At 37.6% G+C, this 24,880-nt stretch overlaps 1 protein-coding gene across 1 annotated transcript in view; it reads left to right on the top strand.

Annotated features, from left to right (window-relative positions):
- The first annotated feature begins 2,563 nt into the window (after nt 1-2,563).
- EPRS1 (glutamyl-prolyl-tRNA synthetase 1) overlaps nt 2,564-24,880 on the top strand; it is a 37,580-nt gene continuing 15,263 nt past the window's right edge. The window contains exons 1-18 of the mRNA XM_084283853.1: nt 2,564-2,638; nt 4,791-4,875; nt 7,998-8,097; nt 10,085-10,241; nt 11,367-11,506; nt 12,134-12,228; nt 13,309-13,435; nt 14,025-14,217; nt 15,159-15,330; nt 15,793-16,026; nt 16,744-16,828; nt 17,131-17,190; nt 19,514-19,624; nt 21,277-21,413; nt 22,126-22,333; nt 22,779-22,891; nt 23,507-23,624; nt 23,718-24,095. Coding sequence (XP_084139979.1) covers nt 2,593-2,638; nt 4,791-4,875; nt 7,998-8,097; nt 10,085-10,241; nt 11,367-11,506; nt 12,134-12,228; nt 13,309-13,435; nt 14,025-14,217; nt 15,159-15,330; nt 15,793-16,026; nt 16,744-16,828; nt 17,131-17,190; nt 19,514-19,624; nt 21,277-21,413; nt 22,126-22,333; nt 22,779-22,891; nt 23,507-23,624; nt 23,718-24,095 — 2,559 coding nt within the window. The 5' untranslated portion in view covers nt 2,564-2,592. The remainder of the gene's footprint in view (nt 2,639-4,790; nt 4,876-7,997; nt 8,098-10,084; nt 10,242-11,366; nt 11,507-12,133; nt 12,229-13,308; nt 13,436-14,024; nt 14,218-15,158; nt 15,331-15,792; nt 16,027-16,743; nt 16,829-17,130; nt 17,191-19,513; nt 19,625-21,276; nt 21,414-22,125; nt 22,334-22,778; nt 22,892-23,506; nt 23,625-23,717; nt 24,096-24,880) is intronic.

Raw genomic sequence — 24,880 nt, 5'->3', positions numbered from 1 at the left:
ACAGAAATTTGATTTTTTTTGTGTCTAAATTGAGAGCAAAAGTTCCAGGTGCCTTTCTAAGAGCAAATGAACTTGACACTACCATGTTCCCCTCTAATGGAGTGCAGGTTAAAAGACAGGAGAGTAGGGGTCAAGACGACCTAAAATGAACTTAAAAACTGAAAGACTGTTTCAGTCAGCCTTCCCCCATAGGTGTGAGGGCTAAAGAAGCAGCATTGAATTGTCCAGCCTACTTGAATGCAGAAGAGAACAGGAAGAAGGAAGTTAGGTATCATCAGCTAAAATTGGCGACCTTAGTTAATACAGACGAAGTCTCTTTAAGAAGAGTGAAGGCTCTGGAGTATCTTGACTCAGTGGGACACTTCTGTTTTCTCCAGATTTTATGATGTAAGCCCTTCACCCTCAAATCAAGGAGTCTTTGGGCCCCCCTTCCCCTAAAAACGCGACACATACTGAGTGGTTGCCAGTTTCAACAGACTATATGCAGTTGTTCTTTTCTGTTTGTTCTCTGTGCACAGAGAAGTGACATCTGCTGAGTTCTCAGGCTTGTGGTGCTAGGGAGGGTGTCTGAATTTGTCTGCTTACTTTCTTAAAGCCTGAATAGCAAAGTTCTTCCAGCATGGTTTGTTTCCTTTAATCTCGCCTGACACTAGCAAAGTAGCTTGCAAGTTGCACTGAACCCCTTCTATGTCCTCCTTGCCCACCGGATTAAGTCCTCTTAATAACCACACTCTGCGTCCACTCAGTCTTTAAGCTATCACAGAACTTAAAGATACAAATGCTCTGTTTTCCATAAAAATTTCCAAATACAGTTTTTGATAGTGTTCATGTTATACAAATTTATTCCTATTGTCATCAAACAACATGCTTAAGTCTGACCTTTCTAACTGCAACTAGAGTCCTTGGATTTGATGTTTTCCTCTCATTGGTAGTACCAACATGACTTCAGTGAAGCAACTCCAGGCTTTTCCAGATTGTTCTTAAAGCTAACTGGCTTAAAGCTAGCTGTATTTCCAGCAAGCAGGAATATCTTAACATCAAAAGATATGAACGAGGCAGCTATTGCTGAAGGGTTCCCAGTCTCTCTATGTGCAAACATGGAAAAGGAACAGGGGAAGCTCTTTCCTTTGTGAGGACAGCTTATCCCTATAACATTTACTGATAAATTAGCAAGAATATCACTTACCTCACCCTATCATCATCAGCCAGTCCATAATGCTATCATTACACTGGATTAAAGCTGCATATGGAAGAACAACACATGCTTCTAATCCTTTCATCTAGAGCCTACCTTTCTTCTCCTTCCACAAGTGCATGACTACTAAGAGCACACAAGACAGATTCAGCCTGCTTTAATTAGAGCCTTCATCATATTTTGGCTTCTCATAACTTGAGTCACTCCATATACTGAATGCGATTGAGGTTTGCTACCTAGTAAGTACAGACTAATTTTCACTCAGTTCTACATAATTCTCTCCAGGATTCCTGGATATGCATGCTTTAGAATTCACATCAAAATTGGCATCCGAATTTGCAAAACACTTTAAAATGTAGAATGACTTAAAGCCTGCTTTCGTGTGTCTTTCCTTGAAATAGTCACCAAAATACAAGTACAGAGCTTAGTAATACTCACTTGTGTCTCTATATCTTTATTTTCAACTGACATCTGATGTATGTTTGGAGATTTCCTCTGCATAAGCCCCTTTCTAATTCGTCTGTAACTGATCTCTGCTTATCTGCTGTTGCTTGACTGGAAGGAGAGCATACACCAGCTCCTATCCAAGATATAAACATAATTCTGCATGGAGCCATTTCCCATGCTTATGGAAACTAAAATGCCTCCTAATGGGGGTAGATACAGAGAAAACGAGATGAAACTACACAGGGACCGGGGCACCAGCTGGTGTAGCGGGTGCTGTCATGCTCGCTGCCTGCCGCCCAGGACAGCCCACTGATCAAGCACTGATCTGGCCCACTGATCAAGCATTTCACCATTTCTCTGCGAGCAAATTAGATGCTGGCATATCAGCTATAAAATAGAGCAGGAAAAAAAAGCACCATGACAGTGCATTGTCCTTGCACCAATGTGAACTTGGGGCTGCCCCTGCCAGAAGCTGTGAGTGCGGTGTTTCTGTAACCCATCGCAAGGCCGGTCAGACCCACTGCGGGGTCGGCATGTTTGTGAGGAAGGGAATGCACAACAGGGCGAGAAAAGAGGCAAACTGGTGCGCTGTGCCTTTGCTGTTTGGGGGTTCAGGTTGGCAATGAGGAGACATTTCTTCTCAGAAAGAGCAGTCAGGCGTTGGGACGGGTTGCCCAGGGAGGTGGTGGAGTCACCGTCCCTGGGGGTGTTCAAGGAGAGGTTGGACGTGGTGCTTGGGGACATGGTTTAGGGGGTGACACTGGTAGAAAGGGGATGGTTGGACCAGATGATCTCTTCCAACCCTAAGCATCCTGTGAGGACGCCCTCACCCCCCTCCAGCCCCCTTCCTGGCCGGCCGCGGCCACCCCCGGGGCAGCCCCCAGGACGTGACGCGAGTCCCCGCCCCGCCGAGCTGGCGCCGCCGCCGCCCCGCCCCGGTGCCGCGCAGGATGGCGGCGCTCAGCCTGACGGTGGCGGCGGGCAGCGCCCCGCTCGGTAAGCGCGGCCGGCACCCCGGGGCCCGGGATCCCCTCGTTCCCCCTCCGTCCCCTTCCTTCCATCCCCCGGATCCTCCTTGCCCCTTCCCCATCCCCCGGGGGCTCTCGGGACCCCGCTCCCCGCCCGCTCCCGTCCTGCCGCGTGGCCGCCGCCTTGCATCATGCGGCCCTCGGCAGCTCGGCGGCCATCCGGGCGGCTCCAGGGCCGCGGGCAGCCCCCCGGAGGGCCGGGTCGGGGCGGCCTCAGCCCCGCAGCTCCCCGCAGGGCCTGCCTCGGCCCCGCAGCGTGACTCGTGCCAGGCTGCTGCCCCGCTCTGCCCCCGGACCGGGCTCCCGCGGCAGAGCGGCGCTGCAGGTCTCGCCCTCTCCGGTCTGTCAGTCTTTTATTTGCCTTAAAAACCCGAGAGCCGTCTTCGCAGCCTTCCCTGCTGTCGGGAGGATGATGCCTTTCACGCTCGTTCCGTGCCATTTCTCCATCTTGCCGCGTTCAGAGTGCGTTTTCTGCCCGCTCTTCGCCGTAGTTTATCGCTTGCTTCCTTGCTGTTACCCCCGGTGCGTTTCAGGCTGGGGTGCAAGCTGCACGGTGCAGCCTCGAGGTGTGGCAGCACCGACGCTTTGGGTAAGGTTGCTCCAGGTTCCTGTTTCTACAGGCTCGATAGAGAAGATGTGACACAACACGAGCGATGCTACCATTAATTTAGGGGAATTGTTTTTTGTTTTTTGTTTTTTTAATGGCTGGTAAGTGTCACTGGAGATCTACTTGCGAAGATTATAGAATTATGTCAGAAATATTGCAATTTCCCGATGAAACGCTGTGGCAAGCGTATGTGTTAGGAGGACGAGCACACTCATCCTACTTGGTGTTACTCGTCATGGCTGTGCGCTGGGAAGAGTGTAGTAGCTATTAGTGTCACTAGTATTAATTACATAGCCGGGCGTGCACAATGCTCGTCGTTTTCAAAGCACTGCCATGCATGTTATTAAAATACCAAACGTGTCTCACAAGCACGTTGCATAAGTGTCGTCATCCTGACTTTCACGAATGGATTACTGTTAACGTAAGCTTAATGCCAGAAGGGTTTGCAGCCGAGGTGAGAGCTAGGGGATTCCTAGCTCCGGAGACTTGTGTTTGGGGTGGTGTATTTATAGCTTGCCACATCAGCTGCCTTGGGTGGTCTGTCTGTTCTCGTCAGGGAAGACGAAGTGCGTGGTGCACTGTGCAGACTGTAACAGGTTAGGTGCCTTTCCAGACCTAGCACATAGCCCTTTGGCTAGTTTCCTTTAAGTAATACGTGCGTATGGAAAGCTTGCTGTCAGGACGTGCTTCTGAGCAGAGCAAAAGAACACCAGCTCCTCTACTAAGGCTCAGCAGGCTGGGTCTGGACCAGAGCCACTCCAGAAATAAGAAAGCCAAGTTATCTCGGTGCTCTGTTTGAGCTATTGTGTTGTGCTATAGAACATCAAGATCAGAGCAGGTTTGCATCAAACCACTACTTTGAATATGGACAGAGCTGTCTTCAAGTTGATGATATAGCCTAAAAATGTCAATAATTCTTTTATTTCTAGAGGCCATCCTTTACTGTCACTGATGAACTACTCTGAAAACCCTGTATAAGCTTCCTGTATTTGTCATGAATAGAATTCTATTGGTTTTGGATGGCTAATCATTTCATAAACATTAAATCAGGTTAAAAATAGTCTCATCCATGTTCAGAAAGTACTGGTATATTCGATGATTGATCTCTTTTGATGCATTTGTCAGGGCTGTGGTGGTGTAAGTTTCTGTACTGTTAAAGGAAATTAATTTGATCATGCTCTCTTTGCGTTCTGGAGGACAGGACTCATTTTTACAGTACCCTTAGGATGCAAAATGTATTGCTGCTGACAATTGCTGAGCTCACTGCAGATTATTGTATGCTGGGCATTATCAATTTGAAGCCGTAGGGATTGCCAAGAATAAGAAGTCTCCTGTGTGTGAGATTGAACACTGATTTTTTTTTATTTTTTTTTCCCCCCTGAGCAATCTTACTTGAAGGAGCCAGTTCTGGTGCTCTGTCCTATTTGATAAGGAATGTTACTGTATCGTTGTTCCTGTGAAATATATTTTTCCTGAAAGAAAGGTGAGCATGTTTTTCTCTTCCTTTTTAAAGGAGCTCTGCTGACGGTGGAACATGTGAAGAATGATATCAAAATTTCAGTGGAAGAAGGCAAAGAAACCATCCTTCGTGTATCCGAGTAAGTGACTTTGCATCTCTCCTTCTGGCTTTGGGTCAGCAGTTTTTAAAATCACGTGGTTTTAAGACTGGTGGTAACCTTTTCAGGTAGGAGAAAGAAAAGAATCGCTTTATTGATGACTGCATTACTGTTTTCTTTTTGTAGCACAGACAAAACATTTACAATATATCCTAAACTTCCTCTTCATGGAAAGAATGTATCTTATTTGCAGACACTTATGTCTCTTTCAGTCATTTATGTAGTACCTATCACTCTGTTGTTTAAATATTTATCTTTTTGATGTACCACCATTTACGAAAAGAAAGGCCATTTTATACTTCAAAAGAGTGGTATAAATGATTCCTTTGACGTGTACATATGTGATAGAATGGATTTTAAAGGTTTATATGACATTGCTTTGGTCTCACTCCTGCACGTAAGCAAATGATGTTATCTCAGAAAAGTGCTAACTAACTGTGCCATGCTATCCATTGTATCCATCTGCATCCTGTTGAAATACTTTTATAATTTTTTGTAGAAATCTATTGTCTGTCCTTTAAAAAGTTATCTGTCATTGCAATAAGTACTTTCAAGTTTGGTATGTGAGGGTGTTTTATATGATCTGTACAGAATTCTGATGCATATCGGAAATGCAGGCTAATTTTGTAAGTTTTGGGAAGCTGCATTGTAATCTTGGACTCTATATCATGTAAGGTGTCTGGATATAACAAGAGGTGTCCCAGTATCCTAAAAACCATTGACATATCCATGAAAATCTCTCATATTTGTAAGTAAGGGACAAATTCTGGCCCACGGACATTAAATTCTTAAAATATAACGATACTGTGATGACTTCAGTATCATTTATTTTAACTGTAGTTTTTGAGTACCTGATTGTTGTTTAGAAGAACAGTTGAAGATAATCTTTTATTCACAGACCTGCTCACAAACTCATGTTTTGTGAGCTGTTCCAGTAGAAGATACTGTTAAAATGTTAGACTTGAGCTCAAATGAGAGTTCTTTCCTTAATGTAATTTCTGTTCTTATACATTGTCTCTTGACCTATCTAGCAATGGTATTGAATTTGCAGTGTTGACAGCTACAGCAATGTGGCGGGGACTTAACTGGTACAGCATTAATAATTTTTAGTGCACGTTATGTGGGTTATAGAACGTAGTAAGAATATAATGGGATACTTTTCAGTTGCCTGAGTGTTTTTTTCTTGAGTAGTCTTAGATTTTGAATTCAAACTCCTTTCTCAGTTTAGATAATTTGTATATGTATGTATATGTGTGTGTATGTATGAGAAGATATACACAAGATATGCTCATACACATTTCTTTAATACATCAGGGTGATCTTGGAATATTATAAATTTATATAATGAGCTATGAAACAATCTGTTCCTCTATTCTATTAAATAATTTTATACTAATTTGCCTTCCTTCCACTGCATTGTAAAACCACTCGTTTTAGCTCTTACGGAAATGGTCAGAAATGTAAAGCAAAAGAACTCCTTTAGCTCTTTGGTCCCAGGCAAAAAAGGTCTAAATTCACAGTTCCATTGCATGGATTTTTTTGTGCATTAGTATCATCTCATCCCTGGCATTGGATTATGTTTCAGAAGTTATTCCAAACCTCAGAATTGCATTAATTTTTTCTTGCTCGGTTGTACCATCATTTTGAAAAAAATTGATTCTCTATTTAAAGTCAGTTAAAAGTGTATCTGTAACTTCAGAAGCATCAGCTGAATGCATACCTCAACTAATGCTTCTGGTAAATGGATTTCATGGCATCAATTCTGCTGAAGCTATCTTATTTTGGCATGACTTTAAATTCACTTGGGATATTACAGACTTTGATATTTTTTTTGTGGGGGGAACCATTAGTTGAAAAGGCTTGACCTGAACAAGACAATATTTTAATTGCTTTTTTTTTTTGGCCTAGGTAATAATTTAAAGTGCATTTAAAATCTAAATCTCAGATAACTAGTTGAAATGTGGCTGTCAGCTAGTTGTCTGTAAAGTTTATCACTAACTTGAGATGCTTAGTAGTATTTTAAAGGTTGTTTTTGAAACCTGAGTTTCAAAATTTTGTGTGGCAATAGCTGTCAAACAAACCATTCTGCTAAGCATTGATGGCTTTCTGGAGTGTTCTGGTATACCTGCATCTACCAGGTAACAAACTGCAGTCCAGCTTTTCTGTTTTGTGTCATGAGCATGTACTTGCTTCAGAGTAATGTTACTATTATGCTGGTATTTCTGACCTCTGCACAGAACCATTCTGTAGTGCATTTTAGAAATTAACTGAAATAATAATTTGGTAAACTATGTGAGTCTGTGGAGGTCAGTATTATCTGGAGAACTGATGGTTGTGGTGCTTATTTCTTCCAAAGCTTTTCAGTAAATGTTAATAAAAATATTCACTTTTATGTTAGGCTATTTTGAAGCTAGGTTTCTGACAATATGCAGGTTTTAAATGCTATATATAGGATGGAGAAAGGAGATTAAAACACAGGAAGAAGTATGTTCTTCAGAGAGCCATTGGCCTCCAGATCTCTGAAGAATTTTCAATAGCAGAATAGGGAAAGCAAGTCTGGGGAACAGAACGGGGAACAGCCAAGTCTGTTCAACAGAGGATGGTCTCTATGTAGTATGAATTGAGTGAAGTAAATGAACAATTTTATTTTTTTCCCCTCTTCTGACTAGCCCTTATAACCGGGGTGGAGACTGCTTTATTCCACTGCAGATTCTCTAGGAATCTTCTTCAAAGTCATCCATCATGTCTGAAAAGGAAAGAAAAGAGAATGGAGAAAAGAAAAGAAAAAAGTCAATTTAGCTCCTTATATTCTGGAAAATATATAGCTCAAGTTACACATTCTGTCAGATGTGAAGAACTTTATTTTCTTCATTTCTCTCTATTTAAACAAAATTGCTTTTTTATTAGGAGATTGTTGTTCCATCTGGTAATGGAAAAGTGAGTATCGATAAGTTCTTCTGCCAGATATTTTTTCTGGTGACTTGGAAATTTCTGTTTCACCCAGAAATTTTGTTGTTCTTTGCCTTACACTTGTTTCAACTATGTGTGTACAGTTGAGATTGGATTTAATATTATACCTTTATTTTGCCTCTTTCTTTTTTTAGAAATGTATCGTTTACTGATGTGAATTCAATAGCTCGTTACCTAGCTAGAGTTGCTAGTTCTGCTGGCCTGTATGGTTCAAACCTTTTGGAACACACTGAGGTGAGAAAGAATCGTGCCTTCCCCCATTATTTGACTGTAATCACTCTTCTTTTTTTTTTTTTTTTTTTTTTTTTTTAAGGGGTCTTGAATCTGTTCTGCATTTTATTATTAGGCTGAGTTTCTAATTATGTGGGATGCTGAAGGTTTTTTTGGGGTTATGTGTTTTTTTTTTTTTTTCTTCAATCTTGCTTCTGCTTAAAAGAGTTATAAACCTGAGCTTTGAAAGGGTTGCCCTTTCCTACCCCTGCAACAGCTACTCTTAACCTGACAATTCACTAACACAGGATACTTGAAGTTTTAAGATGATGTCTGCAGTTTTTTCAGCTCTGTTGCCATTGCTTACTACCATGTAACACCTCTACCATGTTACACTTCAGCGTAACACCAAAGAACACAGTATATGTACATGCTACCTACAGCAGCTACAAATTAGAAAATAATTAAGTGTTTAGCGAAGTATGTTATAACTTAAAGTATGTCACCGTGTAAAGTACTTGTGATTTGGTACTAAGTTGGTTTTTGCTGTATATGACAGATAAAATTCTGAGCCTGATTTCATTCAGTGCTTGAGATCCAAGTTGGATGCCTTCTGGCTCAGGAATCTTACCACAGTGATGGGATGTTCCCTTATATAAAGTCCTGTATTCCATAATGCTTCCCCAGTGGTGCCATGAAGGCACTGAACTTTTTTTCTCTCCCAAAGAGGGACTTCCTGGTCATCCTTCCTTACAGGAATTGTAAAAAGTTGTTATAAATTGTGGATATAGTGTGAAATGAGATGGAATTCTTCCTGACTCTAGCTGAATTTTAAGTTGGTGACTGGAACTAGTAGATGAATTGAAATTTATTTCCTCTGAAACCTGGGGAGGGAACAGAAGGACTTTATTCAACTCTTTTCTACAACCACTTGAAGCTAGTACAAATCAATCTTCATCCTGTATAGCTGGTCTTAAGGGAAGTGTTGTCTTTAGTATATTGCTTGTAAGGCATTAAAAAAGTTATAGTGTGTCTTGTGGCTACTTAAATTTTCTGCCCAAAACCTATTTTAAAATTAAACCCCACAACCTCTGCAAACACACTTTTAAGATTGGTAATTCTGATAAAATACTTTACACTTCTGCACCTTTAAAAGTAATGCTGCACTTTGAGAAGTACATCCACAGCTGCATTTGTGGTCAAAATATTTTGGAACATAACTGCAAACAACTGAACTCAATTCTGTAGCAATGTAATTATGTCTGTGCCTGCCACGTAGGCTCAGATATTGGAAAGATTCCTTACACTGTTTATAGAACACTTGAATATGAAACAGGGACAGAGGATTGTAAGAGATGTCTCTTACAGAACTGAAGGATTCAATTTGTGGACAGAGCAATGTATCAACCAAGGACCTGATTCTTATTTTTTTTTGAGTTTATGCAGCAAGATGTATTTCCTTTTATAGGGGGAAAAAAAAAAAAAAAAAGACTTTTGTGGGAAAGGGTGAAAGGAAATGAGATGGGGTAGGTATTTGGTTTCTTCAAGCCTAAAAGGAACTGACACAGAGAAGATAGGGACTGAAGGGGAAATGGCATAATTACCCAGCAGCGATACCGGAATGATCAACTAGTGCACAAATGTGGTCCCTAACAGTTGGAGGATTGCCATTATTGTATACTGTATGTGATAAAATAAATGTTTAAGAACTACTATTTATTTTTCCAATGGGAAAAGTTTCAATTAAGTCAGTATAATTTCAGCAGCTTGAATACATCCTGAAGGAAGAAATTGAATTTAATCATTTAGTACAGCTCTGGGTGAATGTTTCAGTATATTTTATTTCAAATGTTCTTTATGCATCTGCTGGATTTAATGTCCAGTATATGTAAGACTAATATTCCAGTTAATATTTTCTGTTCGGCTATTAAGTGTACATTCAGATTTTTGACAAACTTTTCTCATTCCTTTACTAATTTTTCGTATCTCATAATACGTCCCTTAAAACTAGGTTGACCACTGGCTGGAGTTCAGTGCTACAAAGTTATCTACTGCCAGCCAGTTTCTTTCAGCAGTCCAGGAGCTCAACCACTGTCTATCTCTGAGAACCTACTTGGTTGGAAACTCGCTGAGTCTTGCAGACTTGTGTGTTTGGGCTGTCCTAAAAGGTACTGGTATATGTTCTCATTCTCATTGGTCTCCTGTCATAGTATAGCAGGAGTTCACAAATGTATGTATGTATGTTTGTTTGTTAGTTTATTTATTTTGTGGTTGCTATTAGCAACTCTTAGCTTTATGCTAGAGTCTATACTATCATGCATACTGCTTTGGTCTACACATCACTAGGGATGGGAATAGTATGGACAAGGAAGCCTTGGAAGTTTTTTGAATTTGTATATGTAGAAATTTACATGATGTATTTATGAATGGCAATACTATTTTTAGCACAAAAACTTGTTTTGTGTTAACTATAATAATGTCGTTATTACCAGCTGCTTCTGTAAGACACTTTTCCATGGGCCAAAATGTTGTGTTGCGTATTTGAATTTTGGACTACGAATTAAAATTGTATACACAGACTTTGCAGTTTTGTTACCTTAGCAGACTGCATTTCTTTGGTGATTAATTTGAGTTACTAAAAGATGTATATGTTACAGTTTGAAATACTCTTCAGAAGATAAAATCAGCTTTGATGATCTGTCTTTATGGATTTGTTTTTTCATATTCTCTCAGATGTATGCCTAAAATTGATAAGTGCCAGTCCATCATTCAGTATGACAAAATTCCTCTTGAAAGTAAAATGCATGTTCAAGGGTAAAGGGTAGCATAATTCAGTAGTTTTTCAAAGTTATAGCTCTTGAGAGAGAACTGAAATGGGCGCATTTCTTTTAGTGAGTCCTTTTAGTGAAGTTGCTCCTTGAATATTAGTGTTGGAATTGAGTCTTCAATAATAAACGGCAGTATTGACACATGCTTCACCCTGCATTTCTGTTTTGAAAATAAAAAGTTACTAATTTTGGAGTGAGTGATACAAAGAGAAGTGCATGCTGTGCAGTCTGCTGCACCTTGTGTTCTGCTGAATCCAAAATGAATGCACTATGTTTTAGGTTTGGAGGGAGTTTGCCTATTTAATATGGTTTAAAATGACTTATGTCTTTGTGGCTAAAAGTCTTTTCAGAAGAAGGAATAAGTACATTTTAAAAAATCATAATCTTTTACTGGTCTTAAAAACTACTGTTGGTAATCATCCCATTTTGATAATTTAATAGCTTGAAAATTTTGTTTTCTAACAGACAATAACATCTGGCAAGAACAATTACAGAAAAATGAAGCTCCCATCCATGTAAAGCGATGGTACGGCTTTCTTGAGGTACAACAAACTTTTCAGTCTGTAGGAGCCAAGTGGGTTTCCAGTACACCAAAGATCAAAATGGTAAGCTTTACTCAGATCTTCTCAGGACAGTAGCTTTATTTGCATGAATATACTATAAGGAACTTTTTTTTTTTTTTTTTAACTTAGAGAATTAAAAGGAATTAGTTACAATGTAAATTATTATTTTGTAAACACATGTTTAAAAACAAACAAACGATTTTGTATTTAGAAGGGCTTGAGTGATGTAGTTCAAAGCTTAAATGGAATAATGTAAAAATGCCACCTCTGAGCCAGCACTGCTCTCTAGCTATATTGTTTCCTTTATCTAACAATGATTTCAAGCATCCTGATAGACCTGCAAAGTCTTTAATTGATAGAACTTGTTAATCAGGTTAAAAACACTGAGATAAACTTAGCTAGCAACTGTTTTCTTCTGTCTAGTAAATTAAACAACTTAGAGGACTCTTCAGTCCTGGATCAAATCTGAAGACGGAGTAACTTGGAACTCCAGAATTAATCTGGTTTTGATGTGCTAAGAGTAATGTGAAAGTTTTGAAGAGATTAATTTGGGGTCCAGTATGACAGTTCTTTGTTGTCTGTTTTGAAAGATGATGTTGGAACACAGGCACGTATCTGAGGTTTGTTCATCAACTGTGATCTGTAATTATGTTTCCATTATTTTTTAAGGCAACAGAAAAGAAAGCTGATGTTGGGAAGTTTGTTGAACTTCCTGGTGCAGAGATGGGAAAGGTCATCGTAAGGTTTCCTCCTGAAGCAAGCGGGTAAGAGGCATAAATACTCGGAGAAGGGAAAGGTGTATAGGATAGCATCCCTTTAGGAAGCTTTAGACTGAATGTGTAACAGAGGCCTTTGGCCTGGGCATCCAGATTATATGTAGTCCAAGATACAAACAAACCCATGAAGACCAAACAGTGGAGATGTGATGAGCCTCACAGCCAGCCTCTTTGATCTGTTGATCTCATCTATTATATCATCTTAATTGCTGATATGGTTAATGCAGGGGTAGCCAGAAATGACTTAGGAGTATAGTCAGCAGAGATATTATTTACCAAATGTGTCACGTACATAGAACTTTACTCTTATCTATAGATACATAGGAAAGACAATTTAAAAATGAGCAGCCAATTTCATAAACAAAATTTTTGTCAAGCTTTTAATTTTCTGCTTCTTCTAAGAAGTGACTGAGAAGCTGTGAAATTCCTATTACACTTCTTCAGTAAACTGTCTGCTCAGTATCATGTGACTTCTGTGCTTGTGGATCTTACTCTTTTAGTCCAGTATAAACTGTCACCCTATCGTGAGTTATACATGTATATGTGTATAACATAGATGGTTCTCACATTACTTCAGTAGCACTTAATGTTTTAATTCTGGTGTTTTAGTTAAAACAGTTCTTTAGGTGCTTGTATATTTTAAATTTTTGGGAGAGACTTTTTTTTATATTTGGTTTAAGTTATTAGTAGCTTACACACAAAAATGGTGGTTTCATTGTATTTTAGAAAATTCCAGTCTTCTGAATGCAATAGGTTCAGATTATCTTGTGGCTACTAAGTATCATCAATAGTCAATTTAAGTTAGTCTGTAAAACTGGAGATAATTCAAGTCCTAATTTTATATTCATGATGACCCTGAAATTTACTGATTTAGATACTTTAAACGGTTAACTAGTAAATTTATGGTAGAAAAAGCATAATCTATTTTCATAAATGTACCATGTTTTAAAAAATATTCTTTTTTGTTTAACTTATGTATTGCTTTCTATTCATCCTTCTTCCCATACAAAACCAAAAAGTCTAACCAAAATAGTGCTAGTGTGTTTGTTTATTTTTCTTTATTTTTAGATATCTGCATATCGGTCATGCCAAAGCTGCCCTGCTAAATCAGCACTACCAAGTTAACTTCAAAGGAAAACTTATTATGAGGTTTGATGACACGAATCCAGAAAAAGAGAAGGAAGACTTTGAAAAGGTATGATAAGAGAACAGGGAAATACATTGACTGTATTAAGCAAATTCAAAGGTAAATGACATACAGATCTGTTGTTGCACTTTTTTTTTTTTTTTTTGCACTAGATTTTTAGGGCAAAGGTATTACATTTAAGTCTCACGCTTGCAAGAAATTTACATAATCTTTACCTTAAAAACCTTTTATTTATTATAAAATAAATAAAAAAGGTTTATACCTTTTATTGGTAGCTTATTTCTTCCCTTTCTCCAATGTGTATGTTACAGTATGTAGATACACAGCTCCTGTAATACTCGTGTCTTCATTATAAATATCACTTAAAGAAATTACTTCTTACAGATTGAATTTTCATCTCCTTTTCTTGTCCTACCTCTTTCTTTAAGTTATCTGTCTGATCTCATACACATGTAATCATAGGCTGTGAATCAGTAAGTGCTTGCCTCTTGGTCCTTTCATACATGTCATATTATTTTTATGCATTAGCATTCCAGCACTATGGAGCATTAAAAGACCTCGTCTGGCATGAAGAGGATAGAGGTTTAAGAAAATTAACTTTCTAGAATGTTACAGTATACAATTTCACACTTTGCAGGTTATTCTTGAAGATGTTGCTATGCTGCATATCAAACCGGATCAATTTACATATACCTCAGATCACTTTGAAACAATAATGAAATATGCTGAGCAGCTTATTCAAGAAGGGAAGGCATATGTAGATGATACTCCTGCAGAACAAATGAAAGCAGAGCGTGAGCAAAGAACGGAATCTAAGCACAGAAATAACTGTAAGCAGTTTTAAGCTTCCTTTTTGCTTTTGTATCTTTTTAATTTGGCATCAAAACTTGATTTTTATGAAAAGTTGAATGAGTTAACTAATTGCGTAACTGTAAGGTTCTTCGAGAAACCTGGAAATCATAGAAAGGCTTGGGTTGGAAGGGACCTTAAAGATCATCTAGTTCCAACCCTCTTCCATGGGCAGGTATGCCACCTACTAGATCAGGTTGCCCAAGTCCTCATCCAACCTGTTCCGGTGTCTCGCCACTCTCAAAATAAAGGATTTCCTCCTTTTATCCAATCAAAACCTATATTTTTTGTAATTTAAAGCCATTGCCCCTTACTTATCCTGTCAGTATACTCCCTGATAAAGAGTCTCTCCCCATCTTTGTTATAGGCTCCCTTTAATTATTAAAAAAACACTTACAAAGGTCTCAATTTTCTTCTCTAAGCTGAACAACGCCAGCTCCCTCAGCCTGCCTTCATATGGCTAGTGCTCCAGCCCCCTGATCTTTTTTGTGGCTCTCCTCTGGACCTGCGCTAGCTTGTGCTGGGTGCCCTGGAGCTGAACACAGTACTCCGGGTCAGGTTTCACAAGAGCAGAGTAGAGGTGGAGAATCACCTCCTGCTACCTACTGGTCACACCAATAGGCCAGGATGAAGGTTGTCTTTCTGGGCTGCAAGTGTACATTGCTAACCCACATTGAAATTTTCATCCAACAGTACCCCCAAATGTTTACTGCTATAGGGCTGAAGTAACTATACCTTTAGACAGATGCAGTAAATCTGAGTACATGTGAATTCATCACCATTCATTACCACTTAAAAAAAAAAATTCAAAATGTAAAATGTGTCTAAGGGAGGTGGTAGCTTTGTCTTTTGTTACTGCAGTAATAAAGTGTGTTTCTGTATCAACTTCAGAATAACTTAGAAAATAATTTATTGGTTTTAGGTGTTAATAAGAATCTACAAATGTGGGAAGAAATGAAAAAGGGAACAGAATATGGACAAACTTGTTGTCTACGAGCAAAAATAGATATGAATAGTAACAATGGATGTATGAGGGATCCAACTCTTTATCGTTGTAAAAACCAACCTCACCCACGTACTGGTAGTACCTACAAGTATGTTCAATTTCTTCTTGTGTGGCATGTAATTTTTACTTTTTTCAGGGTATTTACCATTCCATAGTAAACTTAATAATTGGAACCTGCTAGCATTTTTCTGTCAGAATATGTAATGAGTCTCTTGACTTTCTGAAACTTGTTTGTTTGAAAACAGTAGTAGTATAGGATTTTTTTAGTCTTGAATATTAATGCTATGATAATTTAATTTCCTGATGGCTTTCTTTGTTTTAAAAATGTGTTGCTCTGTTTTTTTGTGGGTTATCTATTTTTGTACATGCTCTCCTAAAGAAGATATTATGAAGAATAAAAAAGATTTGTAGAGATATATCTGAAGATATTTAGGATCATATGCTAAATATTTCTAATATCTAAATATAAACGATGCTTATTTTAAACGTTTAAATATGAGGAAAGTGTTTTGTTCTTCTGCCTTGCAAATTGAAGGTCTTTATTTTCAAGGGTTTATCCTACATACGACTTTGCCTGCCCCATTGTTGACTCTATTGAAGGTGTCACACATGCACTTAGAACAACTGAATACCATGACAGAGATGAACAATTCTACTGGATCATCGAGGCACTGGGCATAAGGAAGCCATATATATGGGAGTACAGCAGGCTAAACCTCAACAACACTGTGTTATCCAAGAGAAAGCTTACATGGTTTGTCAATGAAGGGCTTGTGGATGGATGGTATGTTACTCGTTTGTAGTTCAGCTTTGTTGTTGAAGATACTTGTGACTGATGCATGCATGTTTGGGACAGTGCTTAAGTATCAAAGCAGCATGAATAAATATTTAAACAGAATTTGTCAACAGATTAATTACAATGGCTTCTGAATGTACAGTGTGACTGTTTACTACGCTACAGTAACTGTGTATGTGCATGTTTGTATCCTAAAATAAATATAAGGTAGCTTATTTTGGGGCTGTAGCTCTTGCAACTTACACATTTTCCACACTGAGTCATCAGATACATTCCTGAGCTATGCCAGAAATTTTCCTCCCTTCTGTTCCCTGCTTCTTCCTCTTACATTCTTTTTTGATTGTTAACTGGATTTCTGCAGAAGATAGAGGCTTCTAGGTGGCCTGGTACCTTATGTATTTTCCTAGAAAGGATGAGCAGTGGGTTTATGCTTCTGCAGTTAGGTCAAAGTGTAGAGAGACTCCTCCTTGGTTCTTCCCCACAGTGACCTGGCTGTGGGAACACACAGTAGATGAGAATTTGCACCAGACATTTTCTATGGATAAGAGCTTAGTCTTTTCAGTTAGGTCTTCTCATCTAATTCACACAAGCACAGTGCATTGAAGCTGTGCTTTTCACTTGCAGCAGTATTACTAAAGTTTTTGAATGATCTAACTAATAGGTAGAATTTAACACGTGATACTGATAAAAACTTTTTTCTGCTAGGGATGACCCAAGATTTCCCACTGTGCGTGGTGTCCTGAGAAGAGGCATGACAGTTGAAGGTCTAAAACAGTTTATTGCTGCTCAGGTGGGTATTTCCTTCTTTTCTGATTATTTGAGTTTCACTTGGTAAGGACAAGTTTTCATGAAGTTTCAGTTAAAATACTTGTGTGACTGTTAGATTTCTTCTGAAGGCTTGCTGCTTTCACGTGTACTGCTTTAAAACATAGGAGCAAGTCCTTGCAAAATGCTGTAACAGGTTTTGTGTTTAAAAAATTACTTGTTTTGCAAGCTTGAGGTGCCAATCTGAACTGTTTTGATGAATGCAAGTAGTAGAGGGTTCTTAGTCTGTAAAGGACTGTGTATTCATGGATGTTTTTTGTTTTCCAGGGCTCCTCTCGATCTGTTGTGAATATGGAGTGGGATAAAATCTGGTCCTTTAACAAAAAGGTATGTGTTTACTTGAATTTGAAACTACTTGTGATATCCTCTGTCTGGAATATGTAGAAAATCTAGCATTCATTGGAGTGCTTATCAACACAAGTAGCAGTTGCAATATGTTGCATCATTTGGCACACTTTCAGGAAAATGGAATGTCCCCCTTGCCTCCCCTTTCTAACCTGAATTAGCACTAATCCTGTCGATTATCCTAAACCAATACTTACTTGCCTTAATTATTAGTATGGGAAAATATAATGATATATGTAAAGCTGATATGAAAACTGCATTTCATTTTTCTGCTTTCAAGCTGCGAGCTATCTGTAAGAAGGTATTACTCAATGCTTTTTACCTTAGCATATAGCTTACAGTGCTGTAAGCATACATAGCATAAGCAATCATTTTTGCAGCTTCATAGCACAGTCACATTTGCGTATATAACAGGAGCTCTACAAACCCACTGAAAATGCATTATTCCTAGCTTTAAAATGCTGCCCGTTTCTGGTTTGGCTTATCCGTAAAAGTAAACATATGTATTGCTCAATTTGATTCATGTTAGCCACTCTTCCTTTCAGTGGCAAAAGTCTAAGATGCTGGGTATACTGCCTGTGTAGATAAAGCCAGCACTGCTGATGTTTCTAATTGAATGTCAAATAAGGAATACTGCATCTTGACATGGTTATTTGCTTTTTGGCAGCGGATGCTTGGACACTATAATAAGGCGAATTATTAGAATGCTGATTGCATATTTTGTGTGATTGTGGAAACACCTGTTATTTTGCATTGGGATTCCTGCTCGTTTTTGCTTAGGTAGTACCCAGATCTGTTCATTTAAGTAGCTTTTGCTTGTCTGGCATGTGTCTTGTATTCATTCATGTATTTTGCATTTGGTCTTCTACATACACAAAGGTTTATGAATTGGTTCTTTCTGTTGCTGCATACACATGACGAAGAATTGAATTTGAGAGGGAAATCCACGATGGACTGCCAGGGCTCATTTTTCGAATCACCTTTTAAACTGACTTTCTTAGATCTCCAACTCCTTAGACAGCACCACATTTATTAGTCAGTTTCGTTCACATCTGTCTGTGCAGATTGCTTTTGTTCATACTGCGGTTTGCAAGCTATTGTTTGCACACAGGTAGTTATGAGCTCAAAGACTTGATTAGTGTGAGAACTTGATTAGTGTGAGAACTTATTTTACTTGTTAATCAGTACAAAATTTACATTTACAAAATTTTTAATATTTGCACTCTGAGGCAGGATTGTTGGTTATGAGTAAAATAAAAGAGCCTAGTAAGAACATGGTAAAATTCAGTCGTTTAGTTATCAAAATTACAATATTAAATCACAAAATACATATACTTGGAAATGCGTACGAAAGTCCTTTTTTAAAATGTCTCTAACATCTTAGAGTCTGGCTTCAGCTTACTTGCTTATATCAAGTAATTAGATGCTAAATATTTTTTCCTACATTTTCTGCATAGTTTTTCACTTGTGCAGGAATAAACTGGTGGGAGGGAAGTCACTATATTAATAAAAGCAGATGTTTTCTTTTGTGTTAGCTTCCAGTTTAACTGGCAGATCTCTTTTTTGGTCCTAGAGAACTATTTCTCTCGGATTACATTTTTAAGTTCCTAGGAAAAGTTAGTCAAACCAGTATTTCAGGTATGAGAAACACCGTGGAAAACTGCTTGGGCCGACTTTGAGAATGGACAATAAAAATATAGGGAGAAGGTTTGGTGGTATCTTTTTCTTGCCAGGCTCAAGTTGTAGAAATCCTGACGAAGCCAATATTATGATGTTGCCTTATTATAGTATCTAATGCTGCTGTATTAAAATTTTACTCTTAATTGGTGCTTCTTCTATAGCTAAGTCTGTCCCTGATTCCTGGAGTACTCACTTGGAAAATTAGTATGGGATCAGGTTTTGTGCTGCTGGACAAAAGAGAAAACTGCACCAAACTGCATTGCTTTAAATTCAGCTACCTAGAAAGAAAGTGGTCCAGATTTAATACCGGTAAAACTATCAAAGTACTTCTTACTATCTTCCCGATGAGGTAACAGCTCATAAATTTGCTTACTTCTGATGGCAGTATCCAGTGCACAGTTTTTACTCAAAGTAAAAACTAAAGAAGGGAAACTCTTTTTATTATCACTGTTCTCTCACTTTTTATCTTTTATAAATTTGGATCAAAGTAACATTAGGGCATACATTAAAAAAATGCAGTAACATAAAGAATACCAATTAATATTCCTTTTTTATTGTTTTATACAACATCTTATTTCTCTATCAATGGCATATATTCATGATCCCCCTCATTTGTTTTCTGTAGGTTATAGACCCAGTAGCTCCTCGGTACACTGCTTTACTGAAAGATGCAGTGGTCCCAGTAAATGTTCCTGAAGCTCAAGAGGAGATGAAAGAAGTGGCTAAACATCCAAAGGTTCTTGCTTTGCTCTTAATATTCTTGTATTGCAGATCAGTAAGGTTGGAAGTACATTGGCTTAGAGCAGTCAGCAAGGAGAGTCCCTCATTTTAACTTATTTGGACCATGGGAGATAAAACCAAGGTGTGCTTTTTTCTTAAAATTGTCAGAAAGTCAGCAATTACTGAATGTGTTTGTTCATTTAAGAGAATGATGTAGGAAACTGCAGTGTGTATATTTACAAAAGCATATAGATGAAGTCATGACAAAAGGGAGTTTTGAGAAGAGGCGAGATATTACAAACGCGGAGTGAGGCTAAGACCTTTTTTATTATTGTTTAATATAAACTTTGACAGAGAAGTTTAAATATAAAGTTTAATTCAAGCTTTATTGTTACAATACAGTAGGTAATGCTTATCAATGAGTGAAGAATGTGAGATGAGAAGGATGAAGGGGAAGATTTCTTTTAAATACTATGTAAAATTAGACTTAAGTAGAAAAGTGAAATATTAAACTGTTAATCCTACCATTATCTGGATTTTTTGAATGTGGCTTTTAAATTCAGATAGCAAATAGTTATTAGCAAGAGTTCGGTTCTTACTGATTTGAAACTCTTAGTAATCAATTCAGAGTAATATTCCTCAAGAAGGGGCCTCTGTTGCTGGTACAATTTTTTTTCTTTCCACTACAGTTAGGAAAGATGCTTTACTTTGAGCATGACATCTGAAGTTATGCTTCAGCTTCTCTGAAAGCATCCCTTAGATATCAAGCTTAACCAAGAAGCAAGTAAATGTTTTTCAAGTTTTTATCTTTTTTTTTTTTTTTTTCTTCACTTTGTTGCTCTGAATACATCTGTGGCAATTTCTTGTAATGTAAAGGTCAGCCTCTGGTTTGCCCTTTTCCTTGTGGTGGATGCATGGGGAAACAGGTTTTGAGTAGATGCAAGTGATAATTGTGACTCTTAGAGTCAAAAAGAAGTTTGGTAAGATACAAGCCTACATGCTAAAATATTGCTATTAAGAATGATGCCTCCAGTATGTAATGAAATGAGTACTGACCAGAAGAAACAAATTTCAAACTCATGATCAGTTGAACAATTCTGAGCTCCCATCTGTTTGCATTTAAAGAAAAATAAAATTAAATTAAAAACAAACAAACAAAATGCAAAAACAAGATGCTATAAAGCTGAGTATTTTTATTGTTCTAAGCAATACAGTAATATTACTATATTTAAGGATCTATCCAGCTGAGAGAAGATGCATATTTAATTCCATATTATTAGTAAAAAAGTGAAGCTGAGAGTTAAGAAACTTGTTTTGAAGCGAACTTGCATAACAAGATGCAAATTTGTTAAAAGCTAATTAGTCTTTACATGTAAGATCTTGAAAATGTGTGGACTTGAAGGAAATAGGGCGTGCTGTCAGTTGTGATGGACTTATTGTTGGGGATGTAATTTTTGAATGTACTGTCAGAGGAACATATACAGTGCTTATGAACTAGAAACTTGAGAGATAGATATAGAGGAATACTGTAACTTTCTGTTACTGTTATTTTAAGTCTTTTATATTTGTCTGTATTCTGTCATAAGGAAAGTAGTGTTTGAGCACTGCATTAAATTTAGCCAGTTTGTGTAATAGCCTCTCTTTTGAAATAAACATCATTTTTCACAGAATGCCGATGTTGGGTTGAAACCTGTGTGGTATGGCTCCAGAGTGCTGATCGAGGGTGCAGATGCAGAGACTCTGACAGAGGGAGAGGTGGTTACATTCATAAATTGGGGCAATATTATCATCACTAAATTAAACAGGTAAAAATACTGGGAGATGAAATTAACTTCTGTTTTTCAACTTTTTGTTGATGTCTGTAGTAAGTATCTTTTAACAGTTTCAGTGGGTGTCCATTTATATAGAGATATCTACTTTGAAATATATCACAAAGCTGGATGTTTGGCATAGAGCATACTTTACTATAGATCAGGTCTGAAATCACCAGTCGGTCCTACTGCATGTCTCCCTTATTCAGTGTTCTGTGTTTGTTGGTGGTGTTCCACTGTGAAACAGCTTTGTCAGACAAAAAAACAAACAAACAAACAACAACAACAACAACAAAAACCCTTGGAATTTTAACAATTTTTATTCTGTAGAAATACATGCTTTTACATACTAAAAAATTAAACCAATCAAAATGTAAGTTGCAGAACTTTTGGTGAGGGAAGGAAATCATAATATTTTGGAAATAGTTATGTTGAGGCAGTGGCAGAACGGAGTGAGTTGGTACAGAGAATGTAAAACAAATACGTAGAGATCTAGAGATTTTTCTCATGTTCCAAAGTGTCTTGTGATATTTAAAAAATCAGAAGTAAAGGGGAACTTCAACAGCAGTGACTATACTTTTCCATTTCCTACACTTCAAAATTGAACTCTGAACAATTTTTTTTCAGTGGATCTGTTGATGTACTCTAGTATCAAATGAGAACAAATCATTTAGGTTTTGCTCTTATCCTTTCTGTTTTCCTGTAGAAATTCAAGTGGAAAAATTCTGTCCATTGATACCAAGTTAAACTTAGAGAATAAGGACTTCAAAAAAACTACTAAGATCACTTGGTTAGCAGACACTCCACGTGCACCGCTCATCCCAACTGTCTGTGTTAATTATGAACATCTAATCACTAAGCCAGTTCTAGGTAAAGATGAGGATTTCAAGCAATATATCAACCAAAATAGCAAGGTAAGATGTTTTTTCCCTTTATATTTTACAAAGCTTTATTTTTTTTTGCCATTGCTATTTCTTGTTACTGGTTTTTGACAGTTTTTAAAACTTTGACAAACTTAATTTGTCAAACAAGCAAAGGGTGTGTATCTTGTTTGTATGTTTTCCATTCAGCTTCTCATAATAACATTAATTGAAATGTAGTAATATGACTTTAATTGTGATTTTGTATACTCATGCATTACCTGGCTCTTACATGTGGGACCAATAGTTTAATTTTTTTTGGTCATGTTGCATTCTTATAATATGGCATCTTCTTGCGAGTACTTGTTCCGCTGCCTCTGCAATCAACTGACATTTCAACACTTAGAAAAATCAGCACTATCCTTCAACAGCTCTACCATTTTTCTTACTGTTTCTTGTGCCCTGTTAGGTTTGGACTGATTTATTTTAACTCTTACAGCAAGAAGAACTGATGTTAGGCGATCCTTGCCTTAGGGATTTAAAAAAAGGGGACATAATACAACTTCAGAGAAGAGGATTCTTTATTTGTGATCAACCATATGAGCCAGTGAGGTAAGCTACTTAAGAACAGGCCAAGCAGACATCGCAGAATTTGCTTTAATTTGCTGTGTTTTAAGATGTTCACACGTCATGTCAACAGTAATGTTGCCAATATTTCGCCAATGCTGCAGATATCTTCCTCTTTACCACTTTTCTGTGGGTTATTTTTGTGGACTATCATGTTTTTTGTCTATGTTTCTGTGTCTTCAACTGTCTAAGGCAAGCGTGTGGCACTTTCTGGTGCACCTCAACTAGCTTGGATTTGGTAGAGATCAGGTTTCCTTGTTCTGATTCTAAGAATATAAATTAAGAAACAATGTTACAGATTAAAACAGTCATTTGCCCAATTAGTGTGCACAAATATTCTTTGTAACAGTTCTTTACAGAATTATCAAACATCTAAAATTACACTGCTGTTCAGCATAGCATTATTATATAAAGAGAACTTGCTGTTCGTAACAGGGATCAATATGGATCCCCAGCTACGTAAATTTGAATGACTACAACTGTATACAAAGGCAAATACGGAGTTGTGAAAGAGAGACTTGAAGAGCAGAACATTTGTTGCAATAAATGTTTTATGTGTTATCTTGTATTTCTTGTTGTTTTTTATAAATCTTCCTATAGTCCTTACAGCTGTAAAGAAGCCCCATGCATTTTGATTTACATTCCTGATGGACATACTAAGGAAATGCCAACATCTGGGTCAAAAGAGAAGGCCAAGGCTGAAAGTGCGAAGAAAGAGGTAAATTTGTGTTTTTAAAAAGTGCTGTAAAATGTATTACTGTACAAGGTGGTCATGCTGAATATCTGGCTTTTTTTTTTTCTTTTTTTAAAGGCTAGTTCAGCAGTAAAAGGAAAGTCTGCTCCACTTGGTGTTGGTACCTCTACTCCAACTTGTACAGCATCTGAAGACCATCTGGTTATTTACAACAGGGTGTCTGCACAGGGTGATGTAGTTCGTGACTTGAAAGCTAAGAAGGCAGCAAAGGAAGATATTGATAAAGCTGTGAAACAGTTGCTGGCCTTGAAAGCAGAATATAAAGAGAAGACAGGCCAGGAGTACAAGCCTGGAAGTCCTCCAATGTCTGTGAATGAACAGTGTGTGTCTTCAAAGCTTCAGACCTCTGGTAGCCTGGACAGTAAAGCTCTGTATGATAAAGTAGCAGAGCAAGGAGAAGTTGTCCGAAAACTGAAAGCTGAGAAGGCACCTAAGGTGGCTGATTAAATTATTATTTTGTTTGGGTTTTTTGGGGTTTGCGTAGCCCATTGTCCTCTGCCTGTGGAGGTGAATGGGTTGATTCAATGTTTTCACACTGATCATAATTTGCACTGAGCTGTGTTCTATCAAGACTTGTGTTTTCCAATATTAATCTTTTAGCTAGAAATATGACAAAATGCTAGGAATTTGCTTGCATTTTTATGGATATTAACAAACATTTCTTAGTTCTGAAGCATTTATGCCAATGCATGAGTTGATTATCTGAATTTGGTCCTTGGGGTAAAAATGTCCTGCAGTATTTTATTTATTAATTTTATTAAATATAGTAAAATTATGTGACTTCATAGGATTGATTTGTTGCTATTTAAAGATTCTTTTAAAAAAGAAAAGATCCAAATACAACAGATATCTTCAAGACATCTTTTTGGCTGGATCTGAGCATAAGAAACATAGCTACTAGTAGCTGTGTTCATTCTTTCTAATGCAAAGCAAAAAAAAGAGAGGAAGTAATATACTTTGTGCCTGGTGGATAAATACTGTTCATAATAGTGTCTTGGTGGCACCATAAAATCTAAATCAATGGGAAGATCTAAACTTTGTTGTTATGATTTTATTCAGGATAGATAAAGAGGTTTCATTAACTTCAGATACTTTGTTGCATTAGGAGAATAATAGATGAAACAACTACTACATACTTAAGAAAACAGAATAGTTGTACATAATCTGCAGGTCTTTTCATAAAAGCGTTTAACGTGTACTTCAGAGTCTCATGTCTCTAC

Source organism: Netta rufina, assembly GCF_964035555.1.
Source record: "Netta rufina genome assembly, chromosome: 3".
Classification (NCBI taxonomy): domain Eukaryota; kingdom Metazoa; phylum Chordata; class Aves; order Anseriformes; family Anatidae; genus Netta; species Netta rufina.
Note: the sequence above shows the minus strand (reverse complement) of the source record. Positions and strands in the feature narration are given on the sequence as shown.